The sequence below is a fragment of the Cyanistes caeruleus genome, chromosome 1 (assembly GCF_971803275.1).
Source record: "Cyanistes caeruleus chromosome 1, bCyaCae1.hap1.1, whole genome shotgun sequence".
In the NCBI taxonomy this organism is placed as follows: domain Eukaryota; kingdom Metazoa; phylum Chordata; class Aves; order Passeriformes; family Paridae; genus Cyanistes; species Cyanistes caeruleus.
In genome coordinates this window covers 148,452,621-148,472,287 of record NC_141701.1, presented here as the reverse complement: position 1 = coordinate 148,472,287, position 19,667 = coordinate 148,452,621, and the positions used below count along the sequence as shown (strand labels likewise).

The 19,667-nt window shown below is 47.5% G+C and overlaps 1 protein-coding gene and 1 long non-coding RNA gene across 4 annotated transcripts; one reads left to right on the top strand and one right to left on the bottom strand.

Moving 5' to 3' along the window:
- Nucleotides 1–361: 361 nt before the first annotated feature.
- On the top strand, nt 362–19,567 carry LOC111925530 (cryptochrome DASH-like). Of its 2 annotated transcripts, none has more exons than XM_023921988.2 (14): nt 362–497; nt 609–781; nt 2,045–2,138; nt 2,440–2,570; nt 3,551–3,699; nt 4,632–4,720; nt 6,764–6,837; nt 8,484–8,573; nt 10,758–10,837; nt 12,075–12,134; nt 13,157–13,314; nt 16,172–16,291; nt 17,294–17,470; nt 18,653–19,567. In XM_023921988.2, exons 1-14 carry the CDS (start codon nt 375–377, stop codon nt 18,746–18,748), a joined length of 1,614 nt encoding a protein of 537 aa, XP_023777756.2. In that variant the 5' UTR covers nt 362–374; the 3' UTR covers nt 18,749–19,567. The 2 variants fall into 2 exon arrangements, with proteins under 2 accessions (XP_023777756.2, XP_086722588.1); XM_086866462.1 differs by having other exon boundaries at nt 372–497; nt 17,390–17,470.
- LOC147656026 (uncharacterized) lies at nt 13,351–18,554 on the bottom strand. Of its 2 annotated transcripts, none has more exons than XR_015279954.1 (2): nt 18,469–18,554; nt 13,351–16,826 (listed from the first exon to the last, which is right to left on the bottom strand). It is a non-coding gene; the product is annotated as an uncharacterized LOC147656026 (long non-coding RNA). The 2 variants fall into 2 exon arrangements; XR_015279953.1 differs by having other exon boundaries at nt 18,464–18,548.
- Nucleotides 19,568–19,667: the final 100 nt, after the last annotated feature.

The following is a 19,667-nucleotide window of genomic DNA, read 5'->3' as shown; positions in this document are numbered from 1 at the left end:
CTGGTTCCTGTGCTAGTGGCCGTGCCATCGGAGCCTTGGCATTTGAAGGGTGTCACCGTGGGATCTGAAGGATCAGCACTGTCAGAGCAGGGCCAGGCTCGGTGTCACCCTCGGTGTCACCCTCGGTGTCACCCTCGGTGTCTGCAGAGGGTCGCTGTCACGGCAGCTGAGCCTCAGCACAACGGTGTGAAAGATAGAGATTTCAAAAGGCAAAGAGGTTAAAAAACACACCCGGCAGTAAGAGCGGCCGGCCGGGACAAGGCTCTGGTGAGCCCCAGGAGTCCCCAGGGCGAGGGGAGCGGTGCGGGCGCGGCCGGGCTGCGCCGGGGCGGACACGGGGATGCGGAGGCAGGACGGCTCCTCCCCGGGGCGGGATGAGGGCCGGGCAGGGGGCACAGAGCCGGGCACAGGCTCTGCCCTGCCGAGGGAGCATGTCGGGGACAGCGGGCACGGCCATCTGCCTGCTGCGCTGCGACCTGCGCCAGCACGACAGCCAGGTAGGGAGCGCCGGGCTTTCTGCAGGGACAGCCCTGCTGCTGGGCAGGATGGGCAGCGGTTCTCCCTGCATCCTGCCCCGGGAGCTCTCACGGCTCGCTCTGTGCTTCCAGGTGCTCCACTGGGCTCAGCACAACGCGGATTTCCTGATTCCCCTCTACTGCTTCGACCCGCGGCACTACCTGGGCACCCACCGCTACAGCTTGCCAAAGACGGGCCCACACAGGCTCAGGTTTTTGCTGGAAAGTGTGAAGGACCTGAGGGAAACGCTCAAGAAAAAAGGAAGGTAGTTGAGAAAGCCCCGTGTAAATAACACGTACATTTCTGGTTTCCTATTTTTAACACATACCTGTGCTGTGACTCACATCGTGTCGGGTACTCTGGGCTCTGATGGTGGCTCCTTTCAGAGAGCCACAGCCCTTCTGTTACCTGCAGGGGGGTCCCGTGTGTAGCCCCTGTTGAGGTGACCCGCTGTTGTCACCTGCACAGGGGACAAAGAGCCAGCCAGGCTCTGTGCCACGGGGTTTTGCTTTCTCAGGTACCCAGATGAGTGTCAGCCTCGAGTGCTTTGCCCAGAGTGCTGACAGAGGGAAACATGAACGGCAGAATTTTGAGATGTGGGCAATTACAGTGGCCACTGTGGCCTGCAGGCTTCCTTGTCCTTGGAGAGCTTTTCCCAGGTGTTGGCTTGAGAAGACCAGCATGGATCCTGGCTTCTGAGACTGGAGAGTTACATTTCCTTATGCCCTGTCCCACTAAACCCAGTCTCTAGAGTCAGATATCCTTGTTTATGATGCCTTTAGAACCATAATTGGGGTAGACCAGGGCCTGAAGAATCCATTACCAAATATTATCAAATATTATCAAATATTATATATATATTATAATATATAATATTATATTAACCGTGTCCTTCAGTGCTACATCTGCACATCTCTTAAATCCTCCAGGGACAGTGACTCTACCACTTCCCTGGACAGCTGGACAGCTTGTTCCAGCCTGACCACCCTTTCTGGCAAGAAACTGGCTTTGCAGTGCGAAATATCATGGAGTCACAGAATAGTTTGGGTTGGAAGGGAACTTTAAAGGCCATCTGGTCCAACCCCCTGCAGTGAGCAAGGGACATCTTCAACCTGATCAGGTTCAGACCTCTGTTCAGTCTGACCTTGAATATTTCCAGGGATGGGACAGCCTGTCTAAGAAACTTGGACAAGGTGGATCAGCCAGCCCTTGAATCTCTTTAGTGTGTGAGAATGAGCAGATTCACTTTTAGGTAACAGCCTGGCTTTGTGCCCAGTCGTCCTTTCTAAGGCATCCAGAGTGGCAGAAATGTGTTTGACACAAACTAAGCCCCAGAGGCTTACAAACTCTGTTCAGGGGCTCCTAAAAAATGCAGCCTGGTCAAATCCTGTCTGTCTGCCTCCACACACTGTCTGTGCTCCATAGAAAACTAGGACACGAGTGCCTGCCTGGGCTGGGATGGTGGCCTCTTGTACACGTAAATAACAATAACATTCAGCCTATTTCAGGCCAATATTTTGTATTTTAGTACCCTGGTTGTGAGGAAGGGGAAGCCGGAAGATGTGGTCGGTGATCTGATTACTCAGCTGGGCTCTGTCACTGCTGTGGTTTTCCATGAAGAGGTAAGGGAAGTACTCGAGTGACACAGTTAAAAGAGAAAATGATGCCGTGAAGGTTTCTTCCACAACCAAGTGGTGATGCAGATCCTGTGTGTTCAGAGGCTTTTTTGGCTGTGGTGTTGTTAACCTTGGGGAAGCTGGGTAGTTCCTGGGATGGGGACTCCCCGAGTGGGAATCCTCGATGGGGCAAAGGGATGAAGGTGATGTGGAGAAGCATGAGGAGGGCAAGACCAGAGACCAGAGTCTTTGAGTATGTGGGAGCTGCATTTCTGCATCCCTGGCCTCACTCTTTTGTCCTCCCTAGGCCACACAGGAGGAGCTGGATGTGGAGAAGGGGCTGTGTCAGGTGTGTAGGCAGCACGGGGTGAAGATTCAGACATTTTGGGGTTCCACGCTGTATCACCGGGATGATCTTCCCTTCAGGCCTATTGACAGGTGAGCTGCTCTGTGGTATCTCTCCTCCACTGTCCCATTTGTTTCTCACTCAGGAGGGCTCCCAGTCCTCTGGTCCCACAGAGAAAGGACTTATTAGTCCATCTGTTTGTGCTTTTATGGAACAGTGCTTACAGGCACACGACGGGGAAACAGCACTGCACTAGCAGGATTTATGCTTCTATATGTCTAAAGCCAAGGTGTGTGTTTGACCATTCATTCAGGGACTGGAAAAGACCTCTAAGATCATCAAATCAAAGCATTAACTAGGCCAAGCTCACCAGTAAACCATGTCCTTCAGTGCTACATCTGCACATCTTTTAAATCCTCCAGGGACAGTGACTCTACCACTTCCCTGGACAGCTGGACAGCTTGTTCCAGCCTGACCACCCTTTCTGGCAAGAAACTTTTCCTAATATCCAATCTAAACTTCACCTGAAGCAACTTCATAGAACCATGAAATGGTTTGGATTGGAAGAGACCTAAGAGATTATTTACTTCCACCTCCACCTTGGTGTGTGTACTCTTCACTGCTCCCTCAGTAGTCACTTGTGTAGTTGATGGAATTGTGTGATTTGTGGTATTCTGTGGAAAATGTATATAATAAGGGCAGACAAGTCAGGCCATGAAAATGCCTGTTTTTCTCTTTTGACTGAAAAGGCACCAGGAGGATGTAGATTTTTACACTGAGATCAGCTGTGTTAATCAGAAGTTAGGTGAAGTAAATCTGGCTCTCAGAGATTTCCCCACCAAGGCACACCTTGAATCGAAAAGACACAATTTACATCAGAAGCAGAAAGAAACTGGGGAAGGACTGAGCTCCTGGTGGCTGGTATCCCCGGGGGCATCTTCCCCCATTGTGCTGGCAGTGTGCAAACAGGCATCACAAACCTGGGAGGACAGCCTGGAATGCTAATCCTGCTCCTGAGGAAGGGGTGTGTGGAGGGGCCAGGGCAGGGACCTGACTGCTCCCATCTGTGCAGGTTACCTGATGTCTACACCCACTTCCGAAAAGCGCTGGAATCCGGGGCCAGGGTCCGGCCAACCCTGCGGATGGCAGAGCAGCTAAAGCCCCTGGCTCCAGGGCTGGAAGAAGGGAGTATCCCTACAATGGAGGATTTCGGACAGAAGGGTGAGAAAACTTAATTTGGAAGTTGCTGTAATGAAATCCTGCTTAGATTCTGTACTTAAAAATACCTCACTCAGGTCTGTTTTGAAGAATGTGGTTTACAAAGTAAATAATTTCCTGCTGTTCCAGATGTTCAGCCAGGCTGAATCAGGTACCTGCACAGGCTGCACTTGATGGTTAATACAAACTAAATATCTTGCACTGCACATTATATTCTGTCAGAGAAAAAAAATGTCCTTTTGTACAAATGCAGAGGTAACCAGTGCTTGAGAGATACATGCAATGTAGTCCCTAAGGATAATTGGATTACCATGGCCTTTTCAGTCTGGCAGGTGCTGTAGAAGCATCTGTCTCTAGTTGCAGGGTTAGGCAGATACTTGTCTTCAAATTAAAAGAGGTTTAGATTAGATGTGAGAGAGAAATTTTTCCCTATGAGGGTGGTGAGGCCCTGGCACAGGTTGCCCAGAGAAGCTGTGGATGTGCCATCCCTGGAAGTGTTCAAGGCCAGGCTGAACAGGACTTGGAGCAACTTGGGATAGTGGAAGGTGTCCCTGCCCATGGCAGGAGGTTGGAGGTGCGTGATCTTTAATGTCCCTTCCAACCCAAACCATTCTGTGATTCTATGATACGTCTCTTACTGAGAACCAAAACACAGAGGCACTGGTTGCCCTTCAAACTGTAACTAAGGCTCAGTTCACTCACACTGAAAATGAAATTAAATTCCCTGTGTGGAGGAGCTGCCCTACATCTGGGTAGGAAACATCCTCTTAGTGGTTTTTAATGTGTTTGGTATGACCCTTTAAAGGAGGACCACACAACCTTTTATTCCCCCAAAGCAGAGATCCCCACTTCTGAGCAGCCCTAGATTTTAAGCTCCCTGCCTTCAAGGTGTGTTCCCAGGGGTAATAACAGGGTGTTGGTGTTTTCTGTGGCAGATCCCGTGACTGATCCCCGAACAGCCTTCCCCTGCAGTGGAGGAGAGACCCAGGCTTTAATGAGGCTGCAATATTATTTTTGGGACACGGTAACTCTTACATTTCCTTGCCTACATCCTCCCCCTTGTACCCATGGCTGTGCAAGTGGGTGAGGCTGCAATTTTACTTCCTAATAATATTTCCTTAGCTCCTTTATAAAACTTTGCAAAGAAGGGAATTAGCATTATTTCAGTTTTTCAGAGAGACAAACTAGACCAAAAAGAAGTCATCTGGGACTGGGAAATGTAAGCTAAATACTTTGGAACCTAGTTTACTGGCCATCTCTCTGAAGTATTTTTTTCCATTAACTTCTGGGACTTGGGACAAAATTTTTTAGCTGCTTTGCCTTGATTTGCTCCTTCTCTGCTCATGTCCCACATCATCAGCAATGTAGTTCTTCTGCTTTGGAGAAGTGAAGAGTGGCCTGAAGGGGCTGGAATTGCAACTGGGGAGAGGAACAACTGACCCAAGTTCTTCCTGCAGTTATAAATAGTAAGAGGTTTCTGTAGTCTGGTTTAAAATCTTGCAGCCAATAATGGCAGCTGCTGTTTGTTTCCTTGCTTTGGTGGAGTGAAGCTCCTGCTGACTGCATTTTGTCAGAGAGTTTTTGAACTTCTTTCTGGTCTAGTTTGAGGAACTGTCTTAAATTTGCCATGTCTGAATTCAAAGACAGATGTGCTCATTTCCAAGAGCATCAGACCCCAGGCAGCTTTCTGGATGAAGGAGGGAGCACCTCTCCAGCTGAGATGGGTTAAAAGTGTGGTGTTCCCAGTGCTTCTCTGGGACAGCCCCCAGGGCATCCTTTCAGCTGTGCTTCCCAAGTTCCTGCATTCCTTTGCTTTTGGGGAGTATTGTCCTGGTTTAACCCCATGAGGCAGCTCAGCCCTACAGCAGCTGCTCCCTCAGCTCCTGCCACTGAGATGGAGAGATTCAGAAGGATTAAAGTGGGAGAAGTCACGTGTTGAGTTAAAGACCATTTAATAGGGAAAGCAAAAGCTGCATGCACAGGCAAAGAGGGTAAGGTTTCATTTAATACTTCCCACCAGTGGGCAGGTGTTCATCCTCAGGAAAGCAGGGCTCCATCACAGTTACATGGGAAGACAAATGGCATCACTCCAAACATCCTGACTTCCAGCTTTATATGCTGAACATGACATCATGTGCTCTAGAATACCCATTGGGTCATCTGGGGTCAGCTGTCCCAGCTGTGTCCTCTTCCAAATCCTTGTGTACCCCCAGCCTACTCTGGGTGGGGTGGTGAGAGAAACAGAAAAGGCCTTGAGGCTGTGTGAGCTCTGCTCAGCAGTAAGGAAAACATTGGTGTGCTATCTGCCCTGTTTTCAGCACAAATTCAAAACAGCCCCAGATTAGCTACAGGGAAGAAAATTAACTCCATCCCGACCAAAATGAGTACAAGTGTGCATAGCCTCTGCTCTTGGTCAAGCATTAATTAAATTAGAGCTGGAAAACCTGTTCCTTCTTTTTTTTTCTTTTTTTTTTTGTAATGCAAATACCATCTTCCCCAGTGAGCTACAACAGCCCTTTAGCAATTGTAACCTGTGCAGTGAAGGTGATCAAGGAGAGATTGGTCTTCCCTGTGTCCTCTGCCTTGCCCATGGAATGCTCAGAACATGGTAGATCTGCATCCTGCTGTAAATGTGTGGGGCACAGAAACAACAGCAGCCAGGGTTCCTGCAGCTGAGTGTTGGGTGCTGTCACACTGGTTCTGTAATCCCCAAATAAGCAGCCACAAGGCTGCCAGCTCCACTGGTGCTTTTCAGTGGGATTTTGCTCCAGAACCAGATGGGAATGGGCAGGGAGCAGCAGAACCAGGTGCACAGTGCTTGCAGAAAGAAACATGCTATGGGCTGCAGCGGGGAGCACAGCTTGTGACACAAACCCCAGAGCTACAATGAAAACTGCTGGCCTGATTCATGCCTGTGCTGGAGACAGGAATTGAGCAGCTGTGCAATCCTTGCAGGCAGCCGTGAGAGGGAGCCCAGCCCTGCCAGATTGCTCTGGCTCCAGAAGGAAAGAACATTTAGCAGGCTGTTTGTAAAGTATTCAAACCTTTCCTTCTTTTGCTCTCACAGAACCTGGTTGCTTCTTACAAGGAGACTCGGAATGGGCTGGTGGGAATGGATTACTCAACCAAATTCGCACCATGGTAAAGATTTTTGTTGAGATTGGAAAATCCTTTTCTGCTTTCATCCCAAACTGATGTCACCTGTCTGCTGAGTGCTTCTAGGCGTGGGTAGGGATCTAGGTGAGATTCCTTTGGCTCTTTTTGTTGTGGTAGAGCAGCTCTGAGGCTGCATGTCCCTGGAACTGCTGCAGTGAGGCAGAGCTGTGCCCAGAGCTGGTTGTGCTGGGAGCACCAGTGTGGACAGGGAGCAGGAGGAACTCACCATTTGCCTTTGGCTCCGTGCTGCTTTGTGTGGGAAGGGAAAGGCAGGAAAGCAGCACAGCTTCAGTGTGCTGCTAGGGCTGTAGCAGAACTCAGCCCAGTCCTGGTTTCCTGAATACTTTGGGGCAAGTCACCCCACCTCACTGCCATTCTCTTTTTCTGTGGGGTGAAGAGACACTTCTGATTACTCCTGTTGGGAAGGATCTTTTGTTCAGGAAAATATCTTGGTTTTTAATTAGGGGCTTTAGTCCCTGGTGCTGGAAGAGACAGAGTTAATTCCATATTGGAACTGAAGAAGCAGCAGAACCCAGTTTGGCCTAAGCTGAGAGCATCTGGATTCTCCCAACAGAATTGCAATGAGAACCAAATTTCTGAGGCTGTAACAGGTCAGGATTTCTTGTTTCCAGCGAGTTTTGTGTTTTGATGGTTGCAGTGGATGGCTCCATCTGGTGGCACTTCTGGATCCCAGCACTGCTGGCTCTGTGGAAGCTTGTTATTTGTGGCCTCCACTTGAGTTTTTCCGAGCTGGCCATTTGCACAGAGCAAACAATCCTGATCTGCTTACCCCAAAATGTTCCTCTGTCACGTAATCAAAATCAGAGCGGTTCAGGTTGCATCCAGTCGTTCCCATCTCACCCTGGCCATTATAGCTGGTCAGCAATTAAGGAAAAACCCTTCAAAGCCTTTCTTCCTGTTTTCCACAGTTCATTAGAACATCCAGTGTTCCCACAAGCTGTAGTGGAAATGGCAGTAAAATTCATTTATAGAAAAAGCAAGGTAAAAGTTGTTCTTTATTACTCTGTGTGATGGGGTTGGAGTCTGTGAGCTCTTTCCTGTCTTGCAGCAGCACTGATTTGGAACAAATAGAAGGAGCCCAGTGGGTTGAAATGCCACAGTGGGGTTTGATTCCCTAGTTTTTTCTGCCAGGGCTGAGATTTTCAGCAGTCACTTGCCTTCTGTGGTTGCTCAAATGAGCCACTGAAGTTCTGCAGGAAAAGGAGCCCTGGGCATAGGATAAGCAGGTTTGTGGTAAAAGGACTGGTGGGACATGTGATGCAGAGGTTGACATTTGAGATTCTATTCTGGGTTTGTCATTGGGTTTGTTAAATCATTTTGGAAAAACTTGTCAAACTTGAGTAAAATTATTTATAGCTTGGAGACTCCTGTAACAGTCCTACCCCAGGAAGGGGAGGATTTTGATACTTGGAAGAGAATTCTCTGTCTTGAAGAGTTGCAGAGAATTACAACTTGACTAAAGCCATTTAGGAAGTCAGAGTCAGAACTTCAAGCCAAACAAAAATTTTAGACAACAACTCTAGACCCAAAACTGCCCCTCTCCTCCCTCTGAGCTGACATCAAGCTGTCAGTCCTGCGTGGCATTCAGGACATCATTCCTCTGCTTTCAGGCTGGCACTGGGCTGCATCTCACCTCGATACATCTATGAGCAGATCCAGAAGTATGAGAGAGAGAGAACAGCAAATCAGAGCACATACTGGTATGTCTTTGCACCATCAGCATGGCTTATTTTCTTTGAAAAGGACCCTGGCATTTCATGCACAGGAGAGTGATCTGTTAACTCTCTTCATAATTAATGTTTGTTTTTCCAGTGCCTGCTGGCTGGTTCCTCTGGGTTGCACTGTAGTTTTCTTTCAGTATGGATTTGTTAGTCTGTCTTCAACACCCAGGGGCTTTAGGCACTTTGTGAGTAAAGATTATGAGTGCCAGTTGTCATTATTATTGCTGTGGTTGCTGATTTTTGAAAATAATCTCAGCAAATCAGCACCATCCATCTCTGTGTTGTTGTTATGGGCTAAATGAGAAGGAAGAATAATTTACAAATAAAAGCCTAAGGGTTTCTCAGATCAAGGATATGAGCCCAAAAGTCTCAGTGACTGTGACTTGTGCAAATCTCATGGTGTTGGAAGGTCCTATGGCCACAAGTGCAGCAAGTGGCCCCTTGTTTGCTCAGCTGCCTGGCCACGACCACCACATCAGAGCAGAGAGGAAAAGACACTGGGAATTGGGTTTAATGCATCCCATCTTGTCAGCCATGCTTTTCCTCACCTCTCAGTTTATCCATCCCCTGGGCTGGCCTTGAACTTGTTCAGATTTGCCCAGACACTGAATCAGAACCTGGAGCTCTCAGAGAGAAACAGGTTCATGTTAGAGCCTGGTGTAACACTAGACCTGGATGGGAAAAATCCCAAACTGTAATGTCTGTGCAAACTCTAGAATTAAATATGCATTTTGGTTTGCTACATTTGCAACATGTCAAACAGCACAGTGGTTGGTGAAGAGCAGGCAGAACACTGCCAACCATTCTGGCCAAAGTGTTCAGTTTCATTAAAATTCAAATGGCAGATAAAGTATCAACACCCATGAAGTGTATGTTTGGTTTTCTTTTTTACTTCAAAGACAATTAAGAGAGGAAAGATTTCAAGAAATGAACATACTCCTGTTTTCCATCTAACAGTCAGCCAGCCTGCTGGCAGCTGGCCTGCCATGGTGATTTTAGCATTTTAAAGTGTTCAGTAATTATAAAAATGAAGCTGTCCAACTCCCAAGAAGTCAATTGTACAATGAAGTACAGGTCATGGTGGCTGCACATGAGGGATTCATTAAACCTCAGTGTTATGACACTACTTTTTAGAATTTGGACAGTGTCCTGTTCAGGTTGGACATAAAGAGGAATTTTTTCAGTGCAAGGGTGATTAGACATGGGAGTGTATTTTCCAGGGAGGTGGTGGAGTCACTGGCCCTGCAGTTATTTAAGGAAAGACTGGACTCAGTGCCATGGTCTGGTGACACAGTGGTGTTTGGTCACAGATGGGCCTGGATGATCTCGAGGTCTTTTCCAGCCTAGCTGATTCCCTAATTCTGTTACTCTGTTCCATAACCAGATTATCCAGGAGGATCTTGACAGCCTAAAAATCAGCTGAGCAGAGTGCTTTCCATATGGCATAGAGTTGAAGCAGGTCTCTGAGGCTGATGTGCCATCATTTTATAAAAAGATCTTTTTATATAAAAGTTTTTATATAAAACAGTCATTTTTATCTGTGGGCCTAGCACCTGATCTAATGGGCTGGAGCACTGTAAACCAGTTTTGGAAGGTGTCTTAGGGTGCCTTGCAAAGGGGTTATTGCTTAAATCAATGCAAATCTCTCAGGAATGTTCTCATTCCTGTGGAAATGTGAAGCTGAATCAGGCCCTCGCCCTGCTCTGTGGAGAATTACATCCCAGTAGGGCTGGAGGAGGAACATGTTTCCTGAGACATGTGAGGAGGAACATGTTTCCTGAGACATGTGAGGAGGAACATGTTTCCTGAGACATGTGAGGAGGAACATGTTTCCTGAGACATGTGAGGAGGAACATGTTTCCTGAGACATGTGAGGAGGAACATGTTTCCTGAGACATGTGGGGAGGAACATGTTTCCTGAGACATACATGTGAGGAGGAACATGTTTCCTGCACGTGAGCTGAGGAAAGCTTCCCAAGTGACTCATGCAGGGTTTGCTTTCCCTGTAAGCCAGGTAAGTAGGCTTGGGGAAAGAACTGGTCCTGAAATGGCTGGTTGTGAATAAACCTCACAGTGTTAATGATGGGTTGTATGGAAGCAAAATCCTAGTTTAGTAATCATATCTGAGCCACAGTGAAACACTGAGATGGCTTTGTGTTTCAGGGTCCTGTTTGAACTGCTGTGGAGGGATTACTTTCGGTTTGTGGCCCTGAAGTACGGCAGGAGGATTTTCTCATTGAGAGGTGGGTATGGATCACCACATTGAGGAGGGAAAGGTACTCTCTTACAACAGGGAGAGTAAGAGAAGAGGCTGTTGGCATTAAGTTGTACAAATGTTCATCTCAAGGTGCTTGTGTCAGCACCCTGGGATGCTGCTGGGGACTCTCTGCTAGCACAGAAGTGCCTCAGCACCACAGTGCTGTACACTGATCCCCAAATCTGATTAGATACAGGGAGTATCATTCACACATGTCTGTGGGAAACAGCAGCACAAGGAGAGTGAAGATGCTGTTTACAGGGAATTCCACCTTTCAGCAGAATCCAGGCTTCAGGCTTGCCCAAGTTCTCCAGAGGACATGGGACAGAGCATGAACTGACCCAGCAGCATGAATCCCAGATACTGCACTACACAGGAATCAGAATGAGATTCAGCTCCAGCCCCAGTGACAGGAGTGTGCATGTGAAATGGAGGTCTGAACACTCAGTGCAACAAAAAATACCCACTCCACGTGTCTGGAGGCCCTGCAGGTGATGCCTGTGCTGGGTGAGCTGCTCTGCAGGTGATGCAGCCCTGGCTTAGATGCTCCAGCACAGCCTGCCTGCCATCCAGCTGTGGCTGCAGAGGGACACATCTCTCTCAGGGCCTGTGTCACATCTGCCAGGCCTGTGTGGCTGTTCTGATGGCATTGGATGCCAGTGGTGGGCCTGATCTTGAGTGTTTGTAACTAGAGCTGAGTTGTCCCTGTTGTCTCTGCTCCACTGCACAGAAGGCTGTAATTGATCCTGCAAACATCAAATCATCCCCCTCATCTGTTCCTATCCCATTTGCAGGGGCAAAATGTTAGCTGGGGCTTCTGCCAGGTAATTCTGGGTGTAGTACCTGCTACAGAAACAGATTTCCCATAAACATTGTCCTGGATAAAACTGAAAAAGAAAATACCAGTGTGGGCCAGAGCACATCTCTGTCCACTTGTGAGGTCTGAGTCATTTTTAATTAAAAAAGGGAAAAAAAAGCAAACATCAGCAAAACAAATAGACAAAATCCATTAGGGCTTGAACACCCTCTGTGTGCAAAAGACACCCCTTTACAACACTTGAGGGGAGGAATGGATCAGCTCTAAACATGTGCAGGAGGTTTGTAATGGCACTGAGAGGCCGAGCCTCACCCTCACGCCTTGTGTCAACAAAGCACCCCTGGCTGCTTTGTGGTGTGAGTAACTCAGTATTTCTTCATCAGCAGGTGATTATTTTCCTCCACAGGGCTTCAAAGTAAAGAGATCCCCTGGAAAAAGGACCTTCAGCTCTTTGATTGTTGGAAAGGTCAGTAGAGACCACAGGTGGGGCAGGGTGTGTTTTGTTCTCCCGTCTCTGTTTGGGCTCACACGTGCCCTGACACTGACTCAGGTCTCTGGGGGGGAGCTGCCAGCATGGCCAGGGCTGGCATTTAAACTGGCATCACCAGGGTATGAATGTGTGTTCCTGCTGTACAGGGCAGCCCACGGGGATTCCCTGCTTTGGGAGGTGCACTGCAGGTAGATTTTCCTGCCCAGGAGGGTGTGTTTGTGACCTGCTGGTCCCTTCAGTTTAGTCACACAGAGGCTGACCAGCCCTTCTTATCAATACTAGATTGCCATCCCTGCTATGTTGGGTTCTGTTTGCTTTTGGTTACAAGTTTACAACAGATTGAGACTAAATCCCATTTTTTTGTAATCCCACAGCCTTTTCTTTAGCTGTTGTCACATTGTGGTTGTAACATGAATAATAAGCATAATATCTCAAAATTTGGAGGGACTAACAGATTAAAGCATTAAAATCAGTGCAATACACACCTCTGTATCTTTTTTTTGTGTTAATGCCACGTATACCCTTTTGCACACAGGATAAAATAAATCATCCAGGCACAGTAAATCTTTTCCTTAACAACAGACAAACTCTACTTTTTAGCTACTAACCCTGGGGGATTTGTCCAGTACATCCCTCTGTTAGTCACCTGTCAAGAATCTTTCTGTTCTTGGCCCATCTCAGTATTGTCTGCATATTTATTTTACTTTGCAAAATTCCCTGCAACCCACCTGATTGTTTTTCCAGTCTGAAATTTTTCTGTACTTTTTCTTTTTTTTTCTTCTTGCCAAAACTTCTCCCCAGCTTAATTTTCAGTATGATATCCTATTTAATTTTCAGTGGATCTTAGTGTCTGCACTCCAGCTAAACCACACTGAAATCTCTCCCTTCCACTGTGCACTGGGACTGTCTTGGGAATAGCAGTGAATACATGACCACAGGCTGGTTTATGAGTGCCCAAAAGCATCCTGATATCCCAGTGCTGTGTTTTGTCTCTGCAGAGGGCAAAACTGGGGTTCCTTTTGTGGATGCCAACATGAGGGAGCTGAGTGCCACGGGCTTCATGTCGAACAGAGGGCGGCAGAACGTCGCCAGCTTCCTCACCAAAGACCTGGGGCTGGACTGGAGGATGGGGGCAGAATGGTTTGAATACCTGCTGGTAAGACTGGGCTCTTTGTGTACCTGGAGCTTAATGACAGGCAGGAGGACAGCCCTGATTTATAAGAAAGTGATGATCAGTAATTTTCAGGCTGATACAAGGCCATGTAGATAGGTTTTGCAGGGTGTGAACTTCCCAAAGCTCACATAAGTAAAAGGAATTTTGCCACAGTGGAGCTGCCATCAGCAGAGATGTAGCTAGGAAGTTTGCAGTAAGTGTTGATTCTCTGTGTAGGGTTTTAGCCAGAGATCCATCGCACTTGAGAAAATTTTCAAACGTGAATTATGATAACAGTGCTCTGATTTGCTCACTCAGAGGCTGGGGAGAAGGGCAGCCCAGAAATAGAACATAAAAAGAAGTGTGTGCTGGCACAGTGTCTATGCATCCATGGCTGTGGACTGGGAAGCCATCTAGTCAAGCTCAGGCAAGTAGGGACAATAGCTGGATCAGCTTCCACGGAGCTCCACCCTGGCTGGAGGCATCCTTCTTCATTCTGGGGTGTTACAGGCCTCCCTGCCAACTGGAGCACCAGTTCATCTCTCATATATCAATCAGCAGCTGTGTGAGCTCAGTTAAATAGCTGGGTCACTTTTCTGACCTCAGTCCCCATGGGTTCTCATGGTACTGACTGAAAAAGGCCAAATAGTCACATCAGCCTCACATTAAAGGTCTTATCTGTGGGATACAGGAGGCTACTGGCAATCAGAAAACTTTCTACTCAGAATGCTGGATGGGCAGAGAAAGCCCAGTTGCCTTGCCAATATCTGCAATTAAATGAGACTTTTTTGTGAATGTGATTTTTTTTTTTTTTAACTTCCTTGGAGCTGGGCTCTGACATGGCTCTGGCTACAGGAAGAAAATCTGTGTGCCCTCCCATGCCAATGCTGTGAGCAGCAGTGGGCTTGGACAGCAACATGGTGCAGGACTTCAGGGTCCTCCAGAAAGGGGTTTTGGGAGCTCCATATAGTGATGCTTTTCCAGATAAGAGCAAGAGCCTTCCACAAGTGTGTCCTGTTCCACAAGTGAAGAAGACCTGGAAGGTCTCACACTAGAAAGATGCTACATTTATTAGAATATAATAATATAATAGAAAGATATCTACATTTATTCCTAAGGATATGAATAGCAGCCTTGCTGGAAGCAGAATTTAGCATGCTGCACTGGCCCTTTCACCTTGGGAAGCCCCAGATGCTGATGGCCACTGTAGGTTGGTGTGGCACAGGCTGATCCTTGTGTCCTTCTGTCCCATCTGGTGTCACACAGCTCTGTTTCTGTAACCTGGTGATATCCCCAGAGCAGCACACTGGAGACATCAGCTTGGTGGGGAAGGCACAGCTGTAGAAGAGTAGAGGCCAGTGCAGAACTGAAACTGGTCTTGCCTCAAAAAAAGGGAAAGCAATGCCTATTTCATCTCCAATACTGCCAGCAAAGGCCCACCAAGTGTTTATATGTGCCATCCACACCAGACAGGCAGGGAAACTGAGGCACAAACTCTCTGCAGCCTGATGGAGCCAGAGGAAAGGCCAGAGGCCACTGACGTCTTGAACTGAGAATATCTCAGCTCTGACTTCATTGATTCCATTCACAGGGTCAAGCCCCAAGGAAAGGCAGAGAAACAAACAGAAGAGAATGCCAGGAAGGGGCAAGGCTGAGGGGGAAATGAGCCTGCCTCCTCTAGGCCCCCTTGGATTTGCCCTCACCTCCCACACACACTTTCCTGCATGTTAATCACACAATCAGGCCTCCAATGGCATCTTTCTTCCCTCCTTATCTCACCAGCTGGAGGAAGCGAGCTGGGAAGGGGAAGCCTGGTGCACAGGGAGCAGAGCTGGCTGCTGCTCACCCTGACCCTGGCACTCACTGGCCCTGCAGAAAAAGGGCAGCTTGACAGAGCCCTTTCCCTGAGCCTTCTGCCATCCTGGAGCATTGAGCTCCCCACTCCAAGGAGTGGCTGACATCTTGGGGACATCTCTTTGTGGGCTCATTGCTGCTGTGGCTGCAGTAAAGGGAGAAGAGAACAGCACTGAACCAGCTCTTTCTGCCACAGCTGCTGCTTTTGCAGCACAGACAACCCTAGGAATGCTCAGAGATCCCAAACCCTCCTTATTGTCACTTCCCTCCTGAGCAGGGTTTGAGTTATCCTACAACTGGAAAACTGGTGTTGGATTTAAGCCACCCTGCCCAGCTGAAGAGCACTCAGATGGGATCACGTTCTGCTCTCATTTGTGCTTGTTCCAAAAGCCCCACTCCATTTTATATAAGCATCCTTGAGAGCTTTTTATTTGTTTAGAGAGGGAATAACTTGACAATGGGAAAAAGCTGCAGTGTTTGTATCATTTGTATCCTCATATACACTGTGTTTTTTCTGCACAGTCTGAGTTAGACTTCTCTCCAAACTGCCTAGTAGCATCTGCAGAAATGATTTGCTAGTGTGTGGTGTCTGGGTAACTGGTCAGAAAGAATTTTCTCTTATATTAGAATACTTTGTTTTGGAATATGAACATCCAAATTCTAGGGCTGCTTGGGAAGTCTGCCAAATGATGGCAGAATGAGAAGAATTTTCCTTTAAAAAGAAGGAAACTGAGAAAGAGACTTTGGTTGGACTTTTATCTATCTCACTGACTTAAGTGCTGTGAATTGAAGTAGCCTGGGAACCTGATCCCAGCTGTAAAAAGCAGCCATGCAGGTCCTTTTCTGAGCCAGATGCTTCTACCAATATGGGGGAGCTCTGACCACCCCCAGTCCGGTTGGAGTGAATCTAATTCAAGGAATTTTCCCCCTGAGCTAAAGGATGGACAAGAAGATTGACCAAGGGCCAGCTCAGCTCTTCTGACTGTTTTCTCCCTCTGTTCTCAAGGTGGATTATGATGTTTGTAGCAATTATGGCAACTGGTTATACAGCGCTGGCATTGGCAACGACCCACGGGACAACAGGAAGTTTAACATGATCAAACAAGGCCTGGATTACGATGGGAATGTAAGTCTCATTTGGCTGTTTTACAAGGATGAGTGCAGTAAGGACATGTGGTGTTTTCAGGGAGCAGAGGAGATCAGTGTGCTGTGGGGATACCAAACCAGTTCTCATATGTCCTGGCCAGCAGTCGGGCAGGTTCCTCCTTGTGTACAGGACAATGTAACTTTAACAACCTGCTGTCCCTGTCCCCAGGGAGGCTGGAGCTCCCCACACCCTCTCTGGTCAGTGTGTTAAGTGTTTGATCACCATTTCTTCCTAGTCACAGCCACATCCCATCAGTACTGAGCACAGATGCTTTCCTGAGCACAGAGAAGCTTCTTGGAGAACTCAGGAGTTATCTGAGAGACAGAGCCATTCTTTGAGAGGTGCTGAAGAGTAGGTTAAACCTGTGACTCCTCTGACTGTCCTCTCTTAAATGGTGGGAGCAGATAAATTGTCCTTTCCATGTGCTTAGCCAGTATTCACATACTGGGTTACCTGTTTCCACGCTATTCCTTAGCTTCACATCAGGCTGTGCTGTTGCCTTTTGGCACTGTAGCTGGCAGGATTTAACAAGAAATCAGAAATTAGTCCTAGTAGAGGACACAGCAGTAGAGTTAATAGGAGAGATTCAGGAGCACAAGAGTGTGCAGCTGTGCTAGTCATCCTATTTTCCTTCAGTCATGGGAAACTACTTGGTGGTGACTTCGTTTCAGGATGTCCTAAACAGGACAGGTGAACAGTGCTGAAAACAGAAGTGCAGAACAGCACTTCTGCCTCCCCCTCTGCCTGCAGTGGGAGCATGGGAGAAGAACTCCAGCATCCAGGTCTCTCTTTAGGCACTAATTCTGGGTGGAGGATTTAGCAAGAAGGGCTAAGGGCTTGTCAGAGGTAACTGATGCTGTACAACACCAGCTCCTCTACCTGGAAATCTGCCTCCTCTCTTTCCAATTGAGAAAGAGCCTTGCTGGGAAGCACTTAGAGATTGTCACTGAATGGATCCTGTGCCATTGGTTCTGTTTGCAGGGGGATTATGTCCGGCTGTGGGTGCCAGAACTTCAGGGCATAAAGGGAGCAGACATCCACACCCCCTGGGCACTGAGCAGTGCTGCTCTCTCCCAGGCAGGAGTAACTCTAGGTGTGACCTACCCATGGCCAGTGGTGACAGCCCCAGAGTGGAGCCGGCACATCCACCAGAGGCCTGTGAGTACTGGGAAGGCTGGGATGGGGTGAGAGGGCTCCAGGGGCTGCTCTGCATCAGTTTCTATGAGTTCTGCTCTTCTTTCTCAGGTGTAATGGGAAAAAAAAGTTGTTTTACTGCAAGCTCACATCACAGCAGGGACTGTGCAGCCAGGATTATTTAGCTGGCTGTCCTACCCACTGTGGTGAAGGATGTAAATTTTTGCTGCTTCTCTGTCCCTTGTATAGTCAGCAGGTTTTAGCCACAGCTAAAAGGATCCTTCTGAGCATCCTTCCATGCCAGAGGGATGGGATTTCTCCAAGGCCTCCACTGGTGTGACCACCCCAGGATACAGGTGGACAGTAGAGAAACAACCCAGTGTCCTTTCTGTTCAGGAGGTGGAAGTAAAAAAAACCAACTTCTGCCTGAGTGTGTTCAAACTGGAGTCAGCAAGACCTGTAAATATGGGGACTGCTCCTTGCACTTTGCTTTTTGGGTGTATCTCCCCCTCTAGAACGGGGGCAGAATGAGAAGTTGATCCTGCAACATGTCAAGGCTTTTATCTGCTGCCTGGGATGCTGTTCTTGGAGGAGATGGGTACAGAAGGAAATGGATGTAACCAAGGGTTGTGTATTACAAGAGCATTCAGCATTTTGCCTTTCCCTCATGCATCTTCCCTGCCTCCTCCTGAATGAGGATACTTTGTGAAGGCTCAAATTTAGATGTTGTACCAAGTCAGTGAAGAATGAAGCATGCCCCTATTTCAGGTTTTAATCCCCAGGTGCAGCACCAAATTTTTAAGCCAGATTTCTTTGCCATGAGTGGAAAGTTTTGTGGAAGCAAAGCCACCTGCTTCATCCATGCAGTTGGAGGGCTTGGATTAGTAACCTGGGATGAGAGAAAGGGCTCTGCAGGAGCACCTTAGTGAGACACCAGTTTGATGCAGTGATGGAACTTGAAGCCAAAAAGCTCCATCAGGCAAAAGTTCAATTTTGACCAACTTTCCCAGCTCTCACCTTACCATAAATCCTGGTTTCCTAAATCTCAGTCTAGAGCAGTGACCGTCAGGCCTTCCTGCCTTTTCGAGTGAACTTGGGAGGCAAAAGTTCCATGTGCACATTCTCCTGGATGTCAGCACTGCTTTGTGACCAAATCCACCCTGCAGCATCAGTAAATATCTTGCTCTTCCTTGTCATTTGCCACAGGGAGGAAGTCCCCATCCCAGGGGAAGGAGGGGACCAGCACAGCACAAGGACAGAGGGATAGATTTTTACTTCTCTCGCAAGAAAGATGCTTGCTGAAGGCTGAAGGAGTGCTCAGCAGGAGGTTTTGCTGCTGAGGGTGCCTGGATAATGGTTAATCATCTTGAACAAGCCAAAGATACAGGTTTGACACGGTATAATAACATGGGATCTGCCTGTCTGGTGTTCCTGGGAACACTTGCTGGATGTGGGTGTTTGGAGGTTGTGTATTAGCACCTCTCCTTACAATCTGGAGCCAGTGGTTTATGTGGCAGGTGTTCAGTCAGAACTGAAACTTCTTATGCTAATTTTTTCATGTTTTAAAGTTTTAAACCCACCAATCATTGTGCAATTAAAAGTTTTCCTACTGGAATATTTCCTCATTTTCACAGACCTCCTCCATAGACAGAGACTGCAGAGGATGTTCTTTAACTGTGTCTGCTGCAGTATTTTGGAGAAGCAGTGTGTGCTTCCTGAAAATTTCCTTGCAGTACCCTGTTGTTTTTGGTTCCTGGAAGCTGAAAAATATTCAGTTCATAGCCAAGAATTGTGTTTTGTACACATCAGCATCAAAACCAGTTTGAAATGGTTCCCTAACCATTATTAGGATTTTATTTTTATGCAGAATGTTCTACTTGCTGGAAGTGTTTGCGAGTTTGGAAATGGCTATATTTGTGTTGTTATGGAGCATTGTCATCTGAGGGGAGCCCACATCTGAACACTTTGACTACCAAAGATGTGACACAGTTCTGTATTTATTGTTACTAGAGATCCACTAGGCCTGTTCTGTAAAGAATTACTGTAACACTGTAAAATCCCTGAACCCTTTGGGTTGATGGTTTCAGCTCTGGGTGAGAAATAAACACACATTGAACACAAGAGCAAGTTGTTCTGCCAAAAGCAGAAAAACAAAGTGATTTTGAACATTAGCCCTGTCAGGGCCACATTAACAATTCCATTTGTTGGATTAGGGGCCTGG

What these genes read in the sequence shown, in the direction of transcription:
- LOC111925530 (XM_023921988.2), top strand. Translation starts at nt 375, where the DNA reads ATGAGGGCCGGGCAGGGGGCACAGAGCCGGGCACAGGCTCTGCCCTGC. An exon ending in GCAAATCAGAGCACATACTG is followed by an intron (nt 8,574 to 10,757) that starts GTATGTCTTTGC and finishes TTTGTGTTTCAG; the next exon opens with GGTCCTGTTTGAACTGCTGT. An exon ending in GGCACATCCACCAGAGGCCT is followed by an intron (nt 17,471 to 18,652) that starts GTGAGTACTGGG and finishes CATTTGCCACAG; the next exon opens with GGAGGAAGTCCCCATCCCAG.